Source organism: Ranitomeya imitator, chromosome 9 (assembly GCF_032444005.1).
Source record: "Ranitomeya imitator isolate aRanImi1 chromosome 9, aRanImi1.pri, whole genome shotgun sequence".
Classification (NCBI taxonomy): domain Eukaryota; kingdom Metazoa; phylum Chordata; class Amphibia; order Anura; family Dendrobatidae; genus Ranitomeya; species Ranitomeya imitator.
Window position 1 is genome coordinate 154,030,090 of NC_091290.1, and position 19,160 is coordinate 154,049,249.

Sequence of the window (19,160 nt, forward strand, 5' to 3'; positions counted from 1 at the left end):
TCCCTCACCCTCCCCCTCCCCTCCTCCCCTTCCTTCACCCTCCCCTCCTTCCCTCACCCTCCCCTTGCTCCCCTTCCCTCACCCACCCTCCTCCCCCTTCCTCACCCTCCCCTCCCCTCCTTCCCTCACCCCTCCCCTCCTCCCTCACCCTCCCCTCCTTCCCTCACCCCCCCTCCTCCCCTTCCCTCACCCTCCCCTCCTCCCCTTCCCTCACCCTCCCCTCCTCCCCTTCCCTCACCCTCCTCCCCTTCCTCACCCTCCCTCACCCTCCCTCACCCTCCCCACCTTCCCTCACCCTCCCTCCCTCCCCTCCTCCCCTTCCCTCACCCTCCCCTCCTCCCCTCCTCCCCTCACCCTCCCCCTTCCCTCTCCCTCCCTCACCCTCCCTCACCCTCCTTCCTCACCCTCCCCTCTTCCTCCCTCCCCTCCTCCTCACCCTCCTCCCCTTCTCCCTCCCTCTCCTTCTCCCCCCTCTTCCCTCACCCTCCCCTCTTCCCTCACCCTCCCTCCTTCCCTCACCCTCCCCTCCTTCCCTCACCCTCCCCTCCTTCCCTCACCCTCCCCTCCTTCCCTCACCCCCCTTCTCCCTTCCCTCACCCTCCCTCCTCCCTCCCTCCTCTCTTCCCTCCCTTCCCTCTTTCCTCCCTCCCTCTCTCCTCTACCTCCCCTTTACCTCCCTCCCTCTCCATCCCTCCTCACCCTCCCCTTCCCTCAAGCTTCCCTCCTCCCCTTCCCTCACCCTCCCTCTTCCCTCACCCTCCCCTCTTCCCTCACCCTCCCCTCTTCCTCACCCCTCCCCTCACCCTCCCCTCATCCCCTTCCCTCACCCTCCCCTCATCCCTTCCCTCACCCTCCCCTCCTTCTCCCCCTCCTTCCTCACCCTCCCCTTGCTCCCCTTCCCTCACCCTCCCTTCCTCCCCTTCCTCCCTCCTCCTCCCTCCCCTCCCACCCTCCCCTCCCTCACCCTCCCTCCCTCCCCTTCCCTCCCCCCCTCCCTCACCTCCCCTCTTCCCTCCCCCCTCCCTCACCCCTCCCCTCCCTCCCCTCCTCCTCCCCCTCCCTCACCCTCCTCCCCCCTCCTTCCTCCCCCTTCCCCTCCCTCCCCTCCCTCACCCTCCCCTCCTCCCCTCCCTCACCTCCACCCTCACCCCTCCCCTCCCCACCCCTCACCCCCTCCCTCTCCCACCCCTCCTCCCCCACCCTCCCCCTCCCTCACCCCCCCCCACTCCCCTCCCCTCCCTCACCCCCCACACCCTCCCTCCCTCCCCCCTCACCCCTCACCTCCCCTCCTCCCTCACCCCACCCCTCCACCCTCCCCCACCCTCCCTCCTCCCCCACCCTCCCTCACCCTCCCCTCTCCCTCACCCTCCTCCCTCACCCTCCCCTCCCCCTTCCCTCACCCTCCACCCTCCCTCCACTCCCTCCCCTCCTCCCCTCCACCCCCACCCCCCCTCCCACCCTCCTCCCTCCCCTCCATCACCCACCCCCTCCCCACTCCTCACCTCCCTCTTCCCTCACCCTCCCTCCCTCCCTCACCCTCCACCCTCACCCACCCTCCCCACCATCCCTCCCTCACCCCTCCCCACATCCCACCCCCCTCCCTCACCCTCCCCCTCCCACCCTCACCCTCCCTCCTCCCTCCCCTCCTCTTCCCACCCTCCCCTTCCCTCACCCTCCCCTCTTCCCTCACCCTCCCCTTCCCCACCCTCCCCTCACCCTCCTCCCCTCACCCTCCCCCCCTCCCCATCCCTCACCCCTCCCTCACCCTCCCACCTCCCTCACCCTCCCTCCTCCCTCACCCTCCCTCCTCCCCCTTCCCCACCCTCCCCACCTCCCTCACCCCTCTCCCTCACCTCCATCTCCCCACCCTCCCCTTCCCCACCCCCCCCCTCACCCACCCTCACCCCTCCCCCCTCCCTCACCCTCCCCATTCCTCACCCACCCCTCCTTCCCTCACCCTCCCTCACCCCCCCCCCACCCCCACACCCCCCCACCCCCATCCCCCTCCCCACCCCTCCACCCACCCCTCCACCTCACCCCTCCCTCCTTCCCCCCTCACCCACCCTCCTCCCCACCCCTCCTCCCCACCTCCCACCCCTCCTCCCTCCCCCTCCACCCCACCCTCCCTCCTCCACCCCCCCCTCCTTCACCCCCACCCCCTCCCCCTCCCCTCCCCCTCCTCCCCCTCCCCTCACCCCCCCTCACCTCACCCTCCCTCACCCACCCTCTTCCCACCCCTCCCTCACCCACCCCTCACCCCCCCTCCCCACACCCTCCCCACCCACCCCTCCCTCACCCCACCTCCCCACCCACAACCCTCCACCCCTCCCCCCCCTCACCCCCCCTCCTCCACCCCCCTCCCTCACCCCCCCCCCTCCCCCTCTTCCCCCCCTCCCTCTCCCCCCTCCCCTCCTCCCCCTCCCTCCCCCCTCCCTCCCCCCCTCCCTCTTCCCCCCCTCCCTCCTCCCCTCCCTCCCCTCCCCCTCCCTCCCTCTTCCCCTCCTCCCCTCCCCCCCCCTCCCCCTCCACCCTCCACCCCCCCTCCCTCTCCCCCCCTCCTCCCCCTCCCTCTTCCCCCCTCCCTTCCCCCCTCCTTCCCTCCCCCCTCCCTCTTCCCCCCCTCCCTCTTCCCCCCCTCCCTCCTCCCCCCTCCCCTCTTCCCCCCCCCTCCCTCCTCCCCCTCCCCTCCCCCCTCCCTCTTCCCCCCCTCCCTCTTCCCCCCCTCCCTCTTCCCCCCTCCCTCCCCCCTCCCTCTTCCCCCCCCTCCCTCTTCCCCCCCTCCCTCCTCCCCCTCCCTTCCCCCCTCCCTCTTCCCCCCTCCCTCCCCCCTCCTTCCCCCCTCCCTTCCTCCCCCTCCCTTCCTCCCCTTCCCCCCTCTTCCCCCCCTCCCTTCCTCCCCTCCTTCCTCCCCTCCTTCCTCCCTTCCCTCCTTCCCTCCTCTCCCCTCCTCTTCTCCCTCCCCCTCCCTCTCCTCCCTCCCTCCCCCCTCCTCTCCCTCCCCTCCCTTCCTCCCCCTCCCTCCCCTCCCTTCTCCCCTCCTCCTCCCCTCCCTCCCTCTCCCTCCCTCTTCCCCCCCTCCCTCCTCCCTCCTCCCCTCCCCCCTCTCCCTCCCTCCTCCCCTCCCCCCTCTCCCTCCCTCCTCCCCTCCCCCCTCTCCCTCCCTCTCCCTCTCCCCCTCCTTCCCTCACCCTCCCCTCCTTCCCTCACCCTCCTTCCCTCACCCTCCCCTCCTTCCCTCCCCCTCCTTCCCTCACCCTCCCCTCCTTTTCTCACCCCCCTCCTTCCCTCCCCCTCCTCCCCCCCTTCCCTCACCCTCCCCTTTCCCTCACCCTCCCCTTTCCCTCACCCTCCCCTTTCCCTCACCCTCCCCTCCCCTTTCCCTCACCCTCCCACCCTCCTCTCCCCCCCTCCTCTCCCCCCCTCACCCTCCCCCCCCTCCTCCTTCCCTCTCCTCCCCCTTCTTCCCTCACCCTTCCCTCACCCTCCCTCCCTCTTCCCCTCCCTCCCTCTTCCCCTCCCTCACCCCTCCTTCCCCTCCCTCACCCTCCCCTTCTTCCCTCACCCCCCTCCCCTCACCCTCCCTTCCCTTTCTCACTCCCCTCCTCCCCTTCCTCACCCCTCCTTCCCTCACCCTCCTCCCCCCCTTCCTCCTCCCTCACCCTCCCTCTTCCCCTCCTTCCCTCACCCTCCTCCCCCCCTCCCTCTTCCCCTCCCTTCCTCTTCCCCTCCCTCCCTCTTCCCCTCCCTTCCCTCTTCCCCTCCCTTCCCTCTTCCCCTCCCCTCCCTCCCTCTTCCCCCCCTCCCTCCCTCCCTCTTCCCCCCCTCCCTCCCTCCCTCTTCCCCCCCTCCCTCCCTCCCTCTTCCCCCCCTCCCCCCCTCCCTCCCTCCCTCTTCCCCCCCTCCCCCCCTCCCTCCCTCTTCCCCCCCTCCCTCCCTCCCTCTTCCCCCCTCCCTCCCTCCCTCTTCCCCCCTCCTTCCCTCCCTCCCCCCCTCCCTCCCTCTTCCCCCCCTCCCTCCCTCCCTCTTCCCCCCCTCCCTCCCTCCCTCTTCCCCCCCTCCCTCCCTCCCTCTTCCCCCCCTCCCCCCCTCCCTCCCTTCCCCCCCTCCCTCCCTCTTCCCCCCTCCCTCCCTCCCTCTTCCCCCCTCCCTCCCTCCCTCTTCCCCCCTCCCTCCCTCCCTCTTCCCCCCTCCTTCCCTCCCTCCCCCTCCCTCCCTCCCTCTTCCCCCCTCCTTCCCCCCCTCCCCCTCCCTCCCTCCCTCTTCCCCCCCTCCCTCCCTCTTCCCCCCCTCCCTCCCTCCCTCTTCCCCCCCTCCCTCCCTCCCTCTTCCCCCCCTCCCTCCCTCCCTCTTCCCCCCCTCCCCCCCCCCTCCCCCCCTCCCTCCCTCTTCCCCCCTCCCTCCCTCTTCCCCCCCTCCCTCCCTCCCTCTTCCCCCCTCCCTCCCTCCCTCTTCCCCCCTCCCTCCCTCCCTCTTCCCCCCTCCCTCCCTCCCTCTTCCCCCCTCCTTCCCTCCCTCCCCCTCCCTCCCTCCCTCTTCCCCCCCTCCCTCCCTCTTCCCCCCCTCCCTCCCTCTTCCCCCCCTCCCCTCCCTCTTCCCCCCTCCCCTCCCCTCCTCCTCCCCTCCCCTCCCTTCCTCCTCCCCTCCCTTCCTCCTCCCCCCCCCCTCCCTATAGGCTGGACCACGGTGAGTCATTGGACGTGGTATATCTCGATTTTTCCAAAGCGTTTGACACCGTGCCGCACAAGAGGTTGGTACACAAAATGAGAATGCTTGGTCTGGGGAAAATGTGTGTAAATGGGTTAGTAACTGGCTTAGTGATAGAAAGCAGAGGGTGGTTATAAATGGTATAGTCTCTAACTGGGTCGCTGTGACCAGTGGGGTACCGCAGGGGTCAGTATTGGGACCTGTTCTCTTCAACATATTCATTAATGATCTGGTAGAAGGTTTACACAGTAAAATATCGATATTTGCAGATGATACAAAACTATGTAAAGCAGTTAATACAAGAGAAGATAGTATTCTGCTACAGATGGATCTGGATAAGTTGGAAACTTGGGCTGAAAGGTGGCAGATGAGGTTTAACAATGATAAATGTAAGGTTATACACATGGGAAGAAGGAATCAATATCACCATTACACACTGAACGGGAAACCACTGGGTAAATCTGACAGGGAGAAGGACTTGGGGATCCTAGTTAATGATAAACTTACCTGGAGCAGCCAGTGCCAGGCAGCAGCTGCCAAGGCAAACACGATCATGGGGTGCATTAAAAGAGGTCTGGATACACATGATGAGAGCATTATACTGCCTCTGTACAAATCCCTAGTTAGACCGCACATGGAGTACTGTGTCCAGTTTTGGGCACCGGTGCTCATGAAGGATATAATGGAACTAGAGAGAGTACAAAGGAGGGCAACAAAATTAATAAAGGGGATGGGAGAACTACCATACCCAGATAGATTAGCGAAATTAGGATTATTTAGTCTAGAAAAAAGACGACTGAGGGGCGATCTAATAACCATGTATAAGTATATAAGGGGACAATACAAATATCTCGCTGAGGATCTGTTTATACCAAGGAAGGTGACGGGCACAAGGGGGCATTCTTTGCGTCTGGAGGAGAGAAGGTTTTTCCACCAACATAGAAGAGGATTCTTTACTGTTAGGGCAGTGAGAATCTGGAATTGCTTGCCTGAGGAGGTGGTGATGGCAAACTCAGTCGAGGGGTTCAAGAGAGGCCTGGATGTCTTCCTGGAGCAGAACAATATTGTATCATACAATTATTAGGTTCTGTAGAAGGACGTAGATCTGGGGATTTATTATGATGGAATATAGGCTGAACTGGATGGACAAATGTCTTTTTTCGGCCTTACTAACTATGTTACTATGTTACATTATGGATGGCAAAAGAAGCAGGAAGGGCCAAACGAAATGACACAGGATTGATAACCTCAGAAATCTTATACGGACCAATGAAACGAGGCTTAAATTTAGGAGAGGAAACCTTCATAGGAACATAACGAGACGACAACCAAACCAAATCCCCAACACGAAGTCGGGGACCCACACAGCGCCGGCGGTTAGCGAAACGTTGAGCCTTCTCCTGGGACAATGTCAAATTGTCCACCACGAGTCCAAATCTGCTGCAACCTATCCACCACATGATCTACACCAGGACAGTCTGAAGACTCAACCTGCCCTGAAGAGAAACGAGGATGGAAACCAGAATTGCAGAAAAACGGCGAAACCAAAGTAGCCGAGCTGGCCCGATTATTAAGGGCGAACTCAGCCAACGGCAAAAATGACACCCAATCATCCTGATCAGCAGAAACAAAGCATCTCAGATATGTTTCCAAAGTTTGATTAGTTCGTTCGGTTTGGCCATTTGTCTGAGGATGGAAAGCCGAGGAAAAAGACAAATCAATGCCCATCCTAGCACAAAAGGCTCGCCAAAACCTTGAAACAAACTGGGAACCTCTGTCAGAAACGATGTTCTCCGGGATACCATGGAAACAAACCACATGCTGGAAAAACAATGGCACCAAATCAGAGGAGGAAGGCAATTTAGACAAAGGTACCAAATGGACCATCTTAGAAAAGCGATCACAAACCACCCAAATGACCGACATCTTTTGAGAGATGGGGAGATCCGAAATAAAATCCATAGAAATATGCGTCCAGGGCCTCTTCCGGACCGGCAAGGGCAAAAGGAACCCACTGGCACGAGAACAGCAGGGCTTAGCCCGAGCACAAGTGTGGTGGAATATGTGTATATATATTATATATATCTATATGTGTGTAGTGACCTCTGACATCTGTCTAGTGATAATGTAGCATCTGTCCTGAAGGCCAGTCGCACCTAGGTGTTAATATGTACTTCCTTGGGAAGAGTAGAGGTACCGTCACACTAGACGATATCGCTAGCGATCCGTGACGTTGCAGCGTCCTCGCTAGCGATATCGTCCAGTGTGACAGGCAGCAGCGATCAGGCCCCTGCTGTTATGTCGCTGGTCGGGTAAGAAAGTCCAGAACTTTATTTGGTCGCTGGACTCCCCGCAGACATCGCTGAATCGGCGTGTGTGACACCGATTCAGCGATGTCTTCACTGGTAACCAGGGTAAACATCGGGTAACTAAGCGCAGGGCCACGCTTAGTAACCCGATGTTTACCCTGGTTACCATCCTAAAAGTAAAAAAAAACAAACACTACATACTTACCTACAGCCGTCTGTCCTCCAGCGCTGTGCTCTGCACTCCTCCTGTACTGGCTGTGAGCGTCGGTCAGCCGGAAAGCAGAGCGGTGACGTCCCCGCTCTGCTTTCCGGCCGCTGTGCTCACACAGACAGTACAGGAGGAGTGCAGAGCGCAGCGCTGGAGGACAGACGGCTGTAGGCAAGTATGTAGTGTTTGTTTTTTTTTACTTTTAGGATGGTAACCAGGGTAAACATCGGGTTACTAAGCGCGGCCCTGCGCTTAGTTACCCGATGTTTACCCTGGTTACCGGCATCGTTGGTCGCTGGAGAGCAGTCTGTGTGACAGCTCTCCAGCGACCAAACAGCGACGCTGCAGCGATCCGGATCGTTGTCGGTATCGCTGCAGCGTCGCTAAGTGTGACGGTACCTTAGGAATTCTGTCTCCATATCTCACCAGGGGGTCTAGCTAGAGCCAAGAACAAAGGAACACTTGACACTTCTGAGGTCTTGGAGGGGAGATGCTAAATGCTGCTTGAGGGAAGGTATCCCTGGGAACCATTTCACACATGTCTCCAGAGGAAAATAATATATATTCATTAGTAGCGCGGCCGTGGCCCAATCAAACAGGCAGCAGTTATGATATTGGCCTGAGGGGCCGGTCTAGAAACCTGACCTCAGACCAAAGTTATAAATTTAGGCTGCAGACAGAGAATGGTGTTCACATGATGAGGGCAGCCTGAGAAGCTGATGTGTTCCCCAACTACATTCACCCCCCCTCAGGGAGCAGAAAGCAGACTACAAGTTAGATGATTTCTGTAAGTTTTATCCTGTTTATTTCATACTGTTTTGCATAAGTTGTATGTCTTTTTATTATCATATTTTTATACCTTTTCTTGTAAGCATTGAACCTTTTTCTATTAAAGTATAAACCTTTAATAAGTTGAACCTTGAATGTTCTAAAGAATCCATAGCCTAGAGGTGTGTGAGCCTTATGAGTGATAGACATATTTTGATTAGATTTCTGGGACTCATCGCCCGTGTATTCGATGAGTGGTGGCAGCGTGTACGAGCGGGTGTGTGGCCTGGGTCGGTGTGCGATTTATGCTCCCATTACAGCATAGGACAGAGGTTGAATGCTGGACGGAGAGTGGGGAGATAGATTAACCCTTGCAGGCACAACCCAAAGTCACGTGTGAGAGCAGGCACGTGACGAATAAGTGACACCACGGAGCAGCGATCCGTGACAAGTCCCACAGGACACGACAACCAAAAGAGAAAGATCCCACAGGACTGCACAAAAGAACGCACATCCCGTGAAAAAGACGGCCACCAGAAGGATCTAGCCACCAAATCTCTGGTACCAAAGATTCCAGGATGCCCAGCCAACACAGAACAATGAATCTCAGAGATAACTCTACTAGTCCATCTATCAGGGACAAACAGTCTCTCTGCTGGGCAACGGTCAGGTCTATCAGCCTGAAATTTTTGCAGCACCCGCCCCAAATCAGGGGAGATGGCAGACAAAATTACCCCCTCTTTGAGAATACCCGCCGGCTCAGGAACACCCGGAGAGTCAGGCACAAAACTCCTTGACAGGGCATCAGCCTTCACATTCTTAGAGCCCAGAAGGTACGAAACCACAAAATCAAAACGGGAGAAAAATAACGACCATCGAGCCTGTCTCGGATTCAACCGTTTGGCAGACTCAAGATAAGTCAAATTCTTGTGATCTGTCAAGACCACCACGCGATGCTTGGCTCCTTCCAGCCAATGACGCCACTCCTCGAATGCCCACTTCATGGCCAACAATTCACGATTACCAACATCATAGTTACGCTCAGCAGGCGAAAACTTTCTAGAAAAGAAAGCACATGGCTTCATCACCGAGCCATCAGAACTTCTTTGCGACAAAACAGCCCCTGCTCCAATCTCAGAAGCATCAACCTCAACCTGAAACGGAAGCGAAACATCTGGCTGGCACAACACAGGGGCAGAAGAAAAACGACGCTTCAACTCCTGAAAAGCCTCTACAGCCGCAGAAGACCAATTGACCACATCAGCACCCTTCTTGGTTAAATCAGTCAACGGTTTAGCAAAAGTAGAAAAATTAGCGATGAAGCGCCGATAAAAATTAGCAAAGCCCAGGAACTTCTGCAGGCTCTTCACAGATGTCGGTTGAGTCCAATCGTAAATGGCCTGGACTTTAACAGGGTCCATCTCGATAGTAGAAGGGGAAAAAATGAACCCCAAAAATGAAACCTTCTGAACTCCAAAGAGACACTTTGACCCCTTCACAAACAAGGAATTCGCATGAAGGACCTGGAACACCATTCTGACCTGCTTCACATGAGACTCCCAATCATCCGAAAAGACCAAAATATCATCCAAATACACAATCAGGAATTTATCCAGGTACTCTCGGAAGATGTCATGCATAAAGAACTGAAATACTGATGGAGCATTGGAAAGCCCGAATGGCATAACCAGGTACTCAAAATGGCCCTCGGGCGTATTAAATGCTGTTTTCCATTCATCGCCTTGTTTAACCCCTTAGCGACCGCCGATACGCCTTTTAACGGCGGCCGCTAAGGGTACTTAAACCACAGCGCCGTTAATTAACGGCGCTGTGGAAAAAGTGTATAGCGCCCCCCACAGGCCGATTTTCTCCGGGGTCTCGGCTGCCGAGGGTAGCCGAGACCCCAGAGAACATGATTCGGGTTTTTTTTAACCCTCCCCGCATTTGCGATCGCCGGTAATTAACCGTTTACCGGCGATCGCAAAAAAAAAAAAAAAAAAAAAAAAAGCGATATCTTTTTAATTTCTCTGTCCTCCGATGTGATCGCACATCGGAGGACAGAGAAAAGGGGTCCCAGGTGGCCCCCCAATACTCACCTAGCTCCCCCGATGCTCCTCGTGTCTCCCGGTGGGCGCCGCCATCTTCAAAATGGCGGGCGCATGCGCAGTGCGCCCGCCGGCCGGCACCGGGAGAATCTTTGGGGTCTCGGCTGCCTGGGGTAGCCGAGACCCCAAAGAGCATGATCGGGGGTCGGTTTTAGCGACCCCTGTTTTGCGATCGCCGGTAATTAACTGTTTACCGGCGACCGCAAAAAAAAAAAAAAAAAAAAAAAAAGTAAAGTGTAATTCTCTGTCCTCTGATGTGATCGCACATCAGAGGACAGAGAAATAGGGGGATTCGGGGACCCTAGCATACTCACCTAGGTCCCTGGATCCTCTTGCTGCTCCTCCTGGCCGCCGGCAGAAGAACATGGCGGACGCATGCCCAGTGCGCCCGCCATCTGTCTCCATCTGCCGGCCGGCAGGAGAACAGCGGTTAGGGCTAAAATTAGGGTTAGGGTTAGGGGTAGGGTTAGGGGTAGGGTTAGGTTAGGGGTAGGGTTAGGGTTAGGGGTAGGGTAGGGGTAGGGTTAGGGCTAGGGTTAGGTTAGGGGTAGGGTTACGGCTAGGGTTAGGTTAGGGGTAGGGTTAGGTTAGGGTTAGGGGTAGGGTTACGGCTAGGGTTAGGTTAGGGGTAGGGTTAGGTTAGGGTTAGGGGTAGGGTTAGGTTAGGGGTAGGGTTAGGTTAGGGGTAGGGTTAGGTTAGGGGTAGGGGTAGGGCTAGGGTTAGGGCTAGGGTTGGGGCTAAATTTAGGGTTAGGGTTGGGGCTAAATTTAGGGTTAGGGTTGGGGCTAAATTTAGGGTTAGGCTTCTTTCACACTTACGTCGGTACGGGGCCGTCGCAATGCGTCGGCCCGACATACCGACGCACGTTGTGAAAATTGTGCACAACGTGGGCAGCAGCTGTAGTTTTTCAACGCATCCGCTGCCCAATCTATGTCCTGGGGAGGAGGGGGCGGAGTTACGGCCACGCATGCGCGGTCAGAAATGGCGGATGCGACGTACAAAAAAACATTTCATTGAACGTTTTTTTGTGCCGACGCTCAGCCAAAACACAACTGATCCAGTGCACGACGGACGCGACGTGTGGCCATCCGTCACGATCCGTCGGCAATACTATGGGCAAAAAACGCATCTTGCGGGCACATTTGCAGGATCCGTTTCTTGTCCAAAACGACGGATTGCGACGGAATGCCAAACAACGCAAGTGTGAAAGTAGCCTTAGGGCTAGGGTTAGGGTTGGGGCTAAAGTTAGGGCTAGGGTTGGGGCTAAAGTTAGGGTTAGAGCTGGGATTAGGTTTAGGGTTTGGATTAGGGTTGGTATTATGGTTAGGGTTGGCATTAGGGTTACGCTTGGGATTAGGGTTAGGTTTGGGATTAGGGTTAAGGTTAGGGTTGTGATTAGGGGTGTATTGGGATTAGGGTTAGGTTTGAGGTTAGGGTTGAGATTAGGATTAGGGGTGTGTTGGATTTAGGGTTTTGATTAGGGTTATGGTTAGGGTTGACATTAGGGTTGTTTTGGGGTAAGGGTTGTGATTATGGTTAGGGTTAGTGATTAGGATTATGGATCAGGTTGGGATTAGGGTTCGGGGTGGGTTGGGGTTGGAGCTAGAATTGGGGGGTTTCCACTGTTTAGGTACATCAGGGGGTCTCCAAACACGACAGCCAATTTTGCGCTCAAAAAGTCAAATGGTGCTCCCTCCCTTCTGAGCTCTGCCGTGCGCCCAAACAGTGGGTTACCCCCACATATGGGGCATCAGCGTACTCGGGATAAATTGGACAACAACTTCTGGGGTCCAATTTCTCTTGTTACCCTTGTGAAAATAAAAACTTGGGGGCTACAAAATCTTTTTTGTGAAAAAAAAAAATATTTTTTATTTTCACGACTCTGCATTCTAAACTTCTGTGAAGCACTTGGGCATTCAAAGTTCTCACCACACATCTAGATAAGTTCCTTGGGGGGTCTAGTTTCCAAAATGGGGTCACTTGTGGGGGGTTACTACAGTTTAGGTATATCAGGGGCTCTGCAATCGCAACATAATGCCCACAGACCATTCTATCAAAGTCTGCATTCCAAAAAGGCGCTCCTTCCCTTCCGAGCTCTGCCGTGCGCCCAAACAGTGGTTTACCCCCACATATGGCACATTAGCGTACTCGGGATAAATTGGACAACAACTATTGCAGTCCAATTTCTCCTGTTACCCTTGTGAAAATAAAAACTTGGGGGCTACAAAATCTTTTTTGTGAAAAAAAAAATATTTTTTATTTTCACGACTCTGCATTCTAAACTTCTGTGAAGCACTTGGGCATTCAAAGTTCTCACCACACATCTAGATAAGTTCCTTGGGGGTCTAGTTTCCAAAATGGGGTCACTTGTGGAGGGTTTCTACTGGTTAGGTACATCAGGGGCTCTGCAAATGCAACATAATACCCGCAGACCATTCTATCAAAGTCTGCATTCCAAAACGGCGCTCCTTCCTTCCGAGCTCTGCCGTGCGCCCAAACAGTGGTTTACCCCCACATATGGGGTACCAGCATACTCAAGACAAATTGGACAACAACTTTTGGGGTCCAATTTCTCGTTACCCTTGTAAAAATATAAACTTGGGGGCTACAATATCTTTTTTGTGGAAAAAAAAATATTTTTTATTTTCACGGCTCTGCATTATAAACTTCTGTGAAGCACTTGGGCATTCAAGGTTCTCACCACACATCTAGATAAGTTCCATGGGGGGTCTAGTTTCCAAAATGGGGTCACTTGTGGGGGATTTCTACTGTTTAGGCACATCAGGGGCTCTCCAAACGCGACATGGCGTCCGATCTCAATTCCAGCCAATTCTACATTGAAAAAGTAAAACGGCACTCCTTCACTTCCAAGCTCTGCGGTGCGCCCAAACAGTGGTTTACCCTCACATATGGGGTATCGACGTATTCAGGAGAAATCGCACAACAACTTTTGTGGTCTAATTTCTCCTGTTACCCTTGTGAAAATAAGAATTTGTGGGCAAAAAGATCATTTTTGTGTAAACAAAAGCGATTTTTTTATTTTCACGGCTCTACGTTATAAACTTCTGTGAAGCACTTGGGGGTTCAAAGTGCTCACCACACATCTAGATAAGTTCCTTAAGGGGTCTAGTTTCCAAAATGGTGTCACTTGTGGGGGGTTTCCACTGTTTAGGCACATCAGGGGCTCTCCAAACGCGACATGGCATCCAATCTCAATTCCAGCCAATTCAACATTGAAAAAGTAAAACGGCGCTCCTTCACTTCTAAGTTCTGCGGTGCGCCCTAACAGTGGTTTACCCCCACATATGGGGTATTGGAGTATTCAGGAGAAAATGCATAACAAAATTTATGGTTACATTTCTGTTTTTACACTTGTGAAAATAAAAAAAATGGTTCTGAATTAAGATGTTTGCAAAAAAAAGTTAAATGTTCATTTTTTCCTTCCACATTGTTTCAGTTCCTGTGAAGCACGTAAAGGGTTAATAAACTTCTTGAATGTGGTTTTGAGAACCTTGAGGGGTGTAGTTTTTAGAATGGTGTCACACTTCATTATTTTCTATCATATAGACCCCTCAAAATGACTTCAAATGTGATGTGGTCCCTAAAAAAAAATGGTGTTGTAAAAATGAGAAATTGCTGGTCAACTTTTAACCCTTATAACTCCCTAACAAAAAAAAATTTTGTTTCCAAAATTGTGCTGATGTAAAGTAGACATGTGGGAAATGTTATTTATTAACTATTTTTCGTGACATATCTCTCTGATTTAAGGGCATAAAAATACAAAGTTTGAAAATTGCAAAATTTAAAAAATTTTCGCCATATTTCCGTTTTTTTCATAAATAATCGCAAGTAATATCGAAGAAATGTTACCACTAACATGAAGTACAATATGTCACGAAAAAACAATCTCAGAATCAGCGGGATCCGTTGAAGCGTTCCAGAGTTATAACCTCATAAAGTGACAGTGGTCAGAATTGCAAAAATTGGCTCGGTCATTAAGTACCAAATTGGCTCTGTCACTAAGGGGTTAATACGCACAAGATTATACGCCCCTCGAAGATCTATCTTGGTGAACCAACTAGCCCCTTTAATACGAGCAAACAAATCAGACAGCAACGGCAAAGGATACTGAAATTTGACTGTAATTTTATTAAGAAGGCGGTAATCAATGCAAGGTCTCAAAGAACCATCCTTCTTGGCCACAAAAAAGAACCCTGCTCCTAACGGTGATGACGACGGGCGAATATGGCCTTTCTCCAAGGATTCCTTTATATAACTCCGCATAGCGGCGTGTTCTGGCACAGATAAATTGAACAATCGGCCCTTAGGAAACTTACTACCAGGAATCAAATTAATTGCACAATCGCAATCCCTATGAGGAGGTAGGGCACTGGCTTTGGGCTCATCAAATACATCCCGATAATCCGACAAAAACTCTGGAACTTCAGAAGGAGTGGAAGATGAAATAGACAAAAATGGAACATCACCATGTACCCCCTGGCAACCCCAGCTGGACACAGACATAGATTTCCAGTCCAATACTGGATTATGAACCTGTAGCCATGGCAACCCCAAAACGACCACATCATGCAGATTATGCAACACCAGAAAGCGGATATCCTCCTGATGTGCAGGAGCCATGCACATGGTCAATTGGGTCCAGTACTGAGGCTTATTCTTGGCCAAAGGCGTAGCATCAATTCCTCTCAATGGAATAGGATACTGCAAGGGCTCCAAGAAAAAACCACAGCGCCTGGCAAACTCCAAGTCCATCAAATTCAGGGCAGCGCCTGAATCCACAAATGCCATAACAGAATAGGATGACAAAGAGCAAATCAGAGTAACAGACAATAGAAATTTAGACTGTACCGTACCAATGGTGGCAGACCTAGCGAACCGCTTAGTGCGCTTAGGACAATCAGAGATAGCATGAGTGGAATCACCACAGTAAAAACACAGCCCATTCCGACGTCTGTGTTCTTGCCGTTCAGCTCTGGTCAAAGTCCTATCACATTGCATAGGCTCAGGCCCATGCTCAGATAGTACCGCCAAATGGTGCACAGCTTTACGCTCACGCAAGCGTCGATCGATCTGAATGGCCAAGGACATAGACTCATTCAGACCAGCAGGCATGGGAAACCCCACCATGACATCCTTAAGGGCTTCAGAGAGACCCTTTCTGAAGATTGCTGCCAGGGCGCATTCATTCCACTGAGTGAGCACAGAACACTTTCTAAACTTCTGACAATATATCTCCGCTTCATCCTGACCCTGACACAGAGCCAGCAAGATTTTCTCTGCCTGATCCACTGAATTAGGTTCGTCATAAAGCAATCCAAGCGCCAGGAAAAACGCATCAACATCACGCAATGCCGGATCTCCTGGCGCAAGGGAAAATGCCCAGTCTTGAGGGTCCCCACGTAACAAAGAAATAATGATCTTTACTTGTTGAACAGGGTCACCTGAGGAGCGAGGTTTCAAGGCAAGAAGTAATTTACAATTATTTTTGAAATTCAAGAACAGATCTATCACCAAAAAACAAATCAGGAATAGGAATCTTAGGCTCTGACATCGGATTCTGAACCACAAAATCTTGAATGTTTTGTATCCTTGTAGTGAGATTATCCATCCAAGAGGACAGACCTTGAATGTCCATGTTTACACCAGTGTCCTGAACCACCCAGAGGTAAAGGGGAAAATTGAGACAAAACTGTTGTGAGTTCTGTTTTTGGGCTCCCTCTGGTGGTTACTGATGGTACTGGGTGACTTGTCTTTCCTGGGTCTCTGGGTTCCACCTGTTCCATCAGGTTATGGGAGTTTCCTATTTAACCTGGCTTTGCTGGCATTTCCTCGCCGGTTATCAATGTATCCAGTGTGTCTTGTTACCTCTGCTCCCTGCTCCTAGAACCTTCTGGTCAAGCTAAGTTTGGATTTTCCTGTTTTGGTGTTTTGCTTTATTTGGTTTTTAGTCCAGCCTGCAGATATGTGATTCTCTGCTGCTGGTTGCTCTAGTGGGCTGAAATTGCTCCTCATGTACCATGAGTTGGCACATGAGTTCAAGTAATTTCAGGATGGTTTTTTGAAGGGTTTTTCGCTGACCGCGCAGTTCACTTTTGTATCCTCTGCTATCTAGCTTTAGCGGGCCTCATTTTGCTGAAATTGTTTTCATGCTGCGTATGTGCTTTCCTCTCATTTCACCGTCATTATATGTGGGGGGCTGCTATTTCTGTGGGGTATTTCTCTGGAGGCAAGAGAGGTCTGTGTTTCTTCTAATAGGGGTAGTTAGATCTTCGGCTGGAGCGAGACGTCTAGGATCATCGTAGGCACGTTCCCCGGCTACTTTTATTTGTGTGTTAGGTTCAGGGTCGCGGTCAGCTCAGGTTCCATCACCCTAGAGCTTGTTTGTATCTGTGCTTGTCCTTTAGTGATCCCCTGCCATTGGGATCATGACAGTATAACCGGCCCACAAAGTGTTAATTGTATTGGCTGAAGTAGGAGGATAAGTAGTCTGAGGAAGTTTTTTTTTTTTTTTCCCTCTTTCCCTCAGAGTTTGCTGCCTAGCCTTATTGCAGCCTGGCTACTTCCTCCTCCTCTTAATCTTTGAATGGCTCTGATCTCAGCTGTTTATCATGGACGTCCAGAGTTTGGCTTCCAGCCTGAATAATCTTGCCGCTAAGGTTCAAAATATACAGGATTTTGTTGTACATGCTCCTATGTCTGAACCTAGAATTCCTGTCCCAGAGTTTTTTTCTGGAGATAGATCTAGTTTTCTGAATTTTAGGAACAATTGCAAGTTGTTTCTTTCTTTGAAATCTCGCTCCTCTGGAGACCCTGCTCAGCAAGTCAAGATTATTATATCTTTCCTGCGGGGTGACCCTCAGGATTGGGCATTTGCATTGGCACCAGGTGACCCTGCGTTGCTTAATGCGGATGCGTTTTTTCTGGCATTGGGTTTGCTCTATGAGGAACCTAACCAAGAGATTCAGGCTGAAAAAGCTTTGTTGGCCCTCTCAGGGGCAAGATGAAGCAGAAATTTATTGTCAAAAATTTCGGAAGTGGTCGGTGCTTACTCAGTGGAATGAGTGCGCTCTGGCTGCAAAGTTCAGAGATGGCCTTTCTGAGGCCATTAAAGATGTTATGGTGGGGTTCCCTGCGCCTACTGGTCTGAATGAGTCTATGACTATGGCTATTCAGATTGATCGGCGTTTACGGGAGCGCAAACCTGTGCATCATTTGGCGGTGTCGTCTGAACAGTCACCTGAGATAATGCAATGTGATAGAATTCAGTCCAGAAGTGAACGGCAAAAGTATAGGCGGAAAAAAGGGTTGTGCTTTTATTGTGGTGATTCAGCTCATGTTATATCTGCATGCTCTAAACGCACAAAAAAGGTTGATAAGTCTGTTGCCATTAGTACTTTACAGTCTAAGTTCATTCTGTCTGTGACTCTGATTTGTTCATTATCATCCATTTCCGTCGATGCCTATGTGGATTCAGGCGCTGCCCTGAGTCTTATGGATTGGTCATTTGCCAATCGCTGTGGGTTTAGTCTGGAGCCTCTGGAAGTCCCTATTCCTTTGAAGGGAATTGACTCTACACCTTTGGCTATGAATAAACCTCAGTACTGGACACAAGTGACCATGCGTATGACTCCCGTTCATCAGGAGGTGATTCGCTTCCTGGTACTGTATAATTTGCATGATGTCCTAGTGCTTGGTCTGCCATGGTTACAAACTCATAATCCAGTCCTTGACTGGAAATCAATGTCTGTGTTAAGCTGGGGTTGTCAGGGGGTTCATGATGATGCACCTCCGATTTCTATCGCTTCATCTACTCCTTCTGAGATTCCTGTGTTTTTGTCTGATTATCGGGATGTTTTTGAGGAGCCTAAGCTCAGTTCGCTTCCTCCTCACAGGGATTGCGATTGTGCTATAAATTTAATTCCGGGCAGTAAATTTCCTAAAGGTCGTTTGTTCAATCTGTCAGTGCCAGAGCATACTGCTATGCGGGATTATGTTAAGGAGTCCTTGGAAAAGGGACATATCCGTCCATCTTTGTCCCCTTTGGGAGCAGGTTTTTTTTTCGTGGCCAAAAAAGATGGTTCCTTGAGGCCTTGTATAGAATATCGTCTTTTGAATAAGATTACCGTAAAATATCAGTATCCTTTGCCATTGTTGACTGATTTGTTTGCTCGCATTAAGGGGGCTAAATGGTTCACTAAGATTGATCTTCGGGGTGCGTATAATCTTATACGAATAAAGCAAGGTGATGAGTGGAAAACCGCATTTAATACGCCTGAGGGCCATTTTGAGTATTTGGTAATGCCTTTCGGACTTTCTAATGCTCCTTCAGTCTTCCAGTCCTTTATGCACGATATTTTCCGTGAATATCTGGATAAATTTATGATTGTGTATTTGGATGATATTTTGGTTTTTTCTGATGACTGGGAGTCCCATGTTCAGCAGGTCAGGAAGGTGTTTCAGGTCCTGCGGGCCAATTCCTTGTTTGTAAAAGGCTCAAAGTGTCTCTTTGGAGTCCAGAAGATTTCTTTCTTGGGGTATATTTTTTCCCCTTCTACTATTGAGATGGATCCCGTCAAGGTTCAGGCTATTTGTGACTGGACGCAGCCTACATCTCTTAAGAGTCTACAGAAGTTCTTGGGCTTTGCTAATTTCTATCGTCGTTTTATAACTAATTTTTCTAGTGTTGTTAAGCCTTTGACGGATTTGACTAAGAAGGGTGCTGATGTTGCTGATTGGTCTCCTGCGGCTGTGGAGGCCTTTCAGGAACTTAAGCGCCGGTTTTCTTCTGCTCCTGTGTTGCGTCAGCCAGATGTTTCGCTCCCTTTTCAGGTTGAGGTTGATGCTTCCGAGATTGGAGCGGGGGCGGTTTTGTCACAGAGAAGCTCCGATTGCTCAGTGATGAAGCCATGCGCGTTTTTTTCTAGAAAGTTTTCGCCGGCTGAGCGGAATTATGATGTTGGTAATCGGGAACTTTTGGCCATGAAGTGGGCATTTGAGGAGTGGCGTCATTGGCTAGAGGGTGCTAGACATCGTGTGGTGGTCTT

At 52.2% G+C, this 19,160-nt stretch overlaps 1 protein-coding gene across 1 annotated transcript in view; it reads left to right on the forward strand.

Annotated features, from left to right (window-relative positions):
- The window catches only part of EXOSC6 (exosome component 6), a gene marked incomplete at its 3' end in the record, with an annotated part of 5,937 nt that extends 3,210 nt beyond the window's left edge, over positions 1–2,727 (forward strand). Inside the window, exons 2-4 of the mRNA XM_069738441.1 lie at positions 1,973–2,038; positions 2,374–2,465; positions 2,677–2,727. Of these exons, the coding sequence (XP_069594542.1) occupies positions 1,973–2,038; positions 2,374–2,465; positions 2,677–2,727 (209 nt within the window). The remainder of the gene's footprint in view (positions 1–1,972; positions 2,039–2,373; positions 2,466–2,676) is intronic.
- Positions 2,728–19,160: the final 16,433 nt, after the last annotated feature.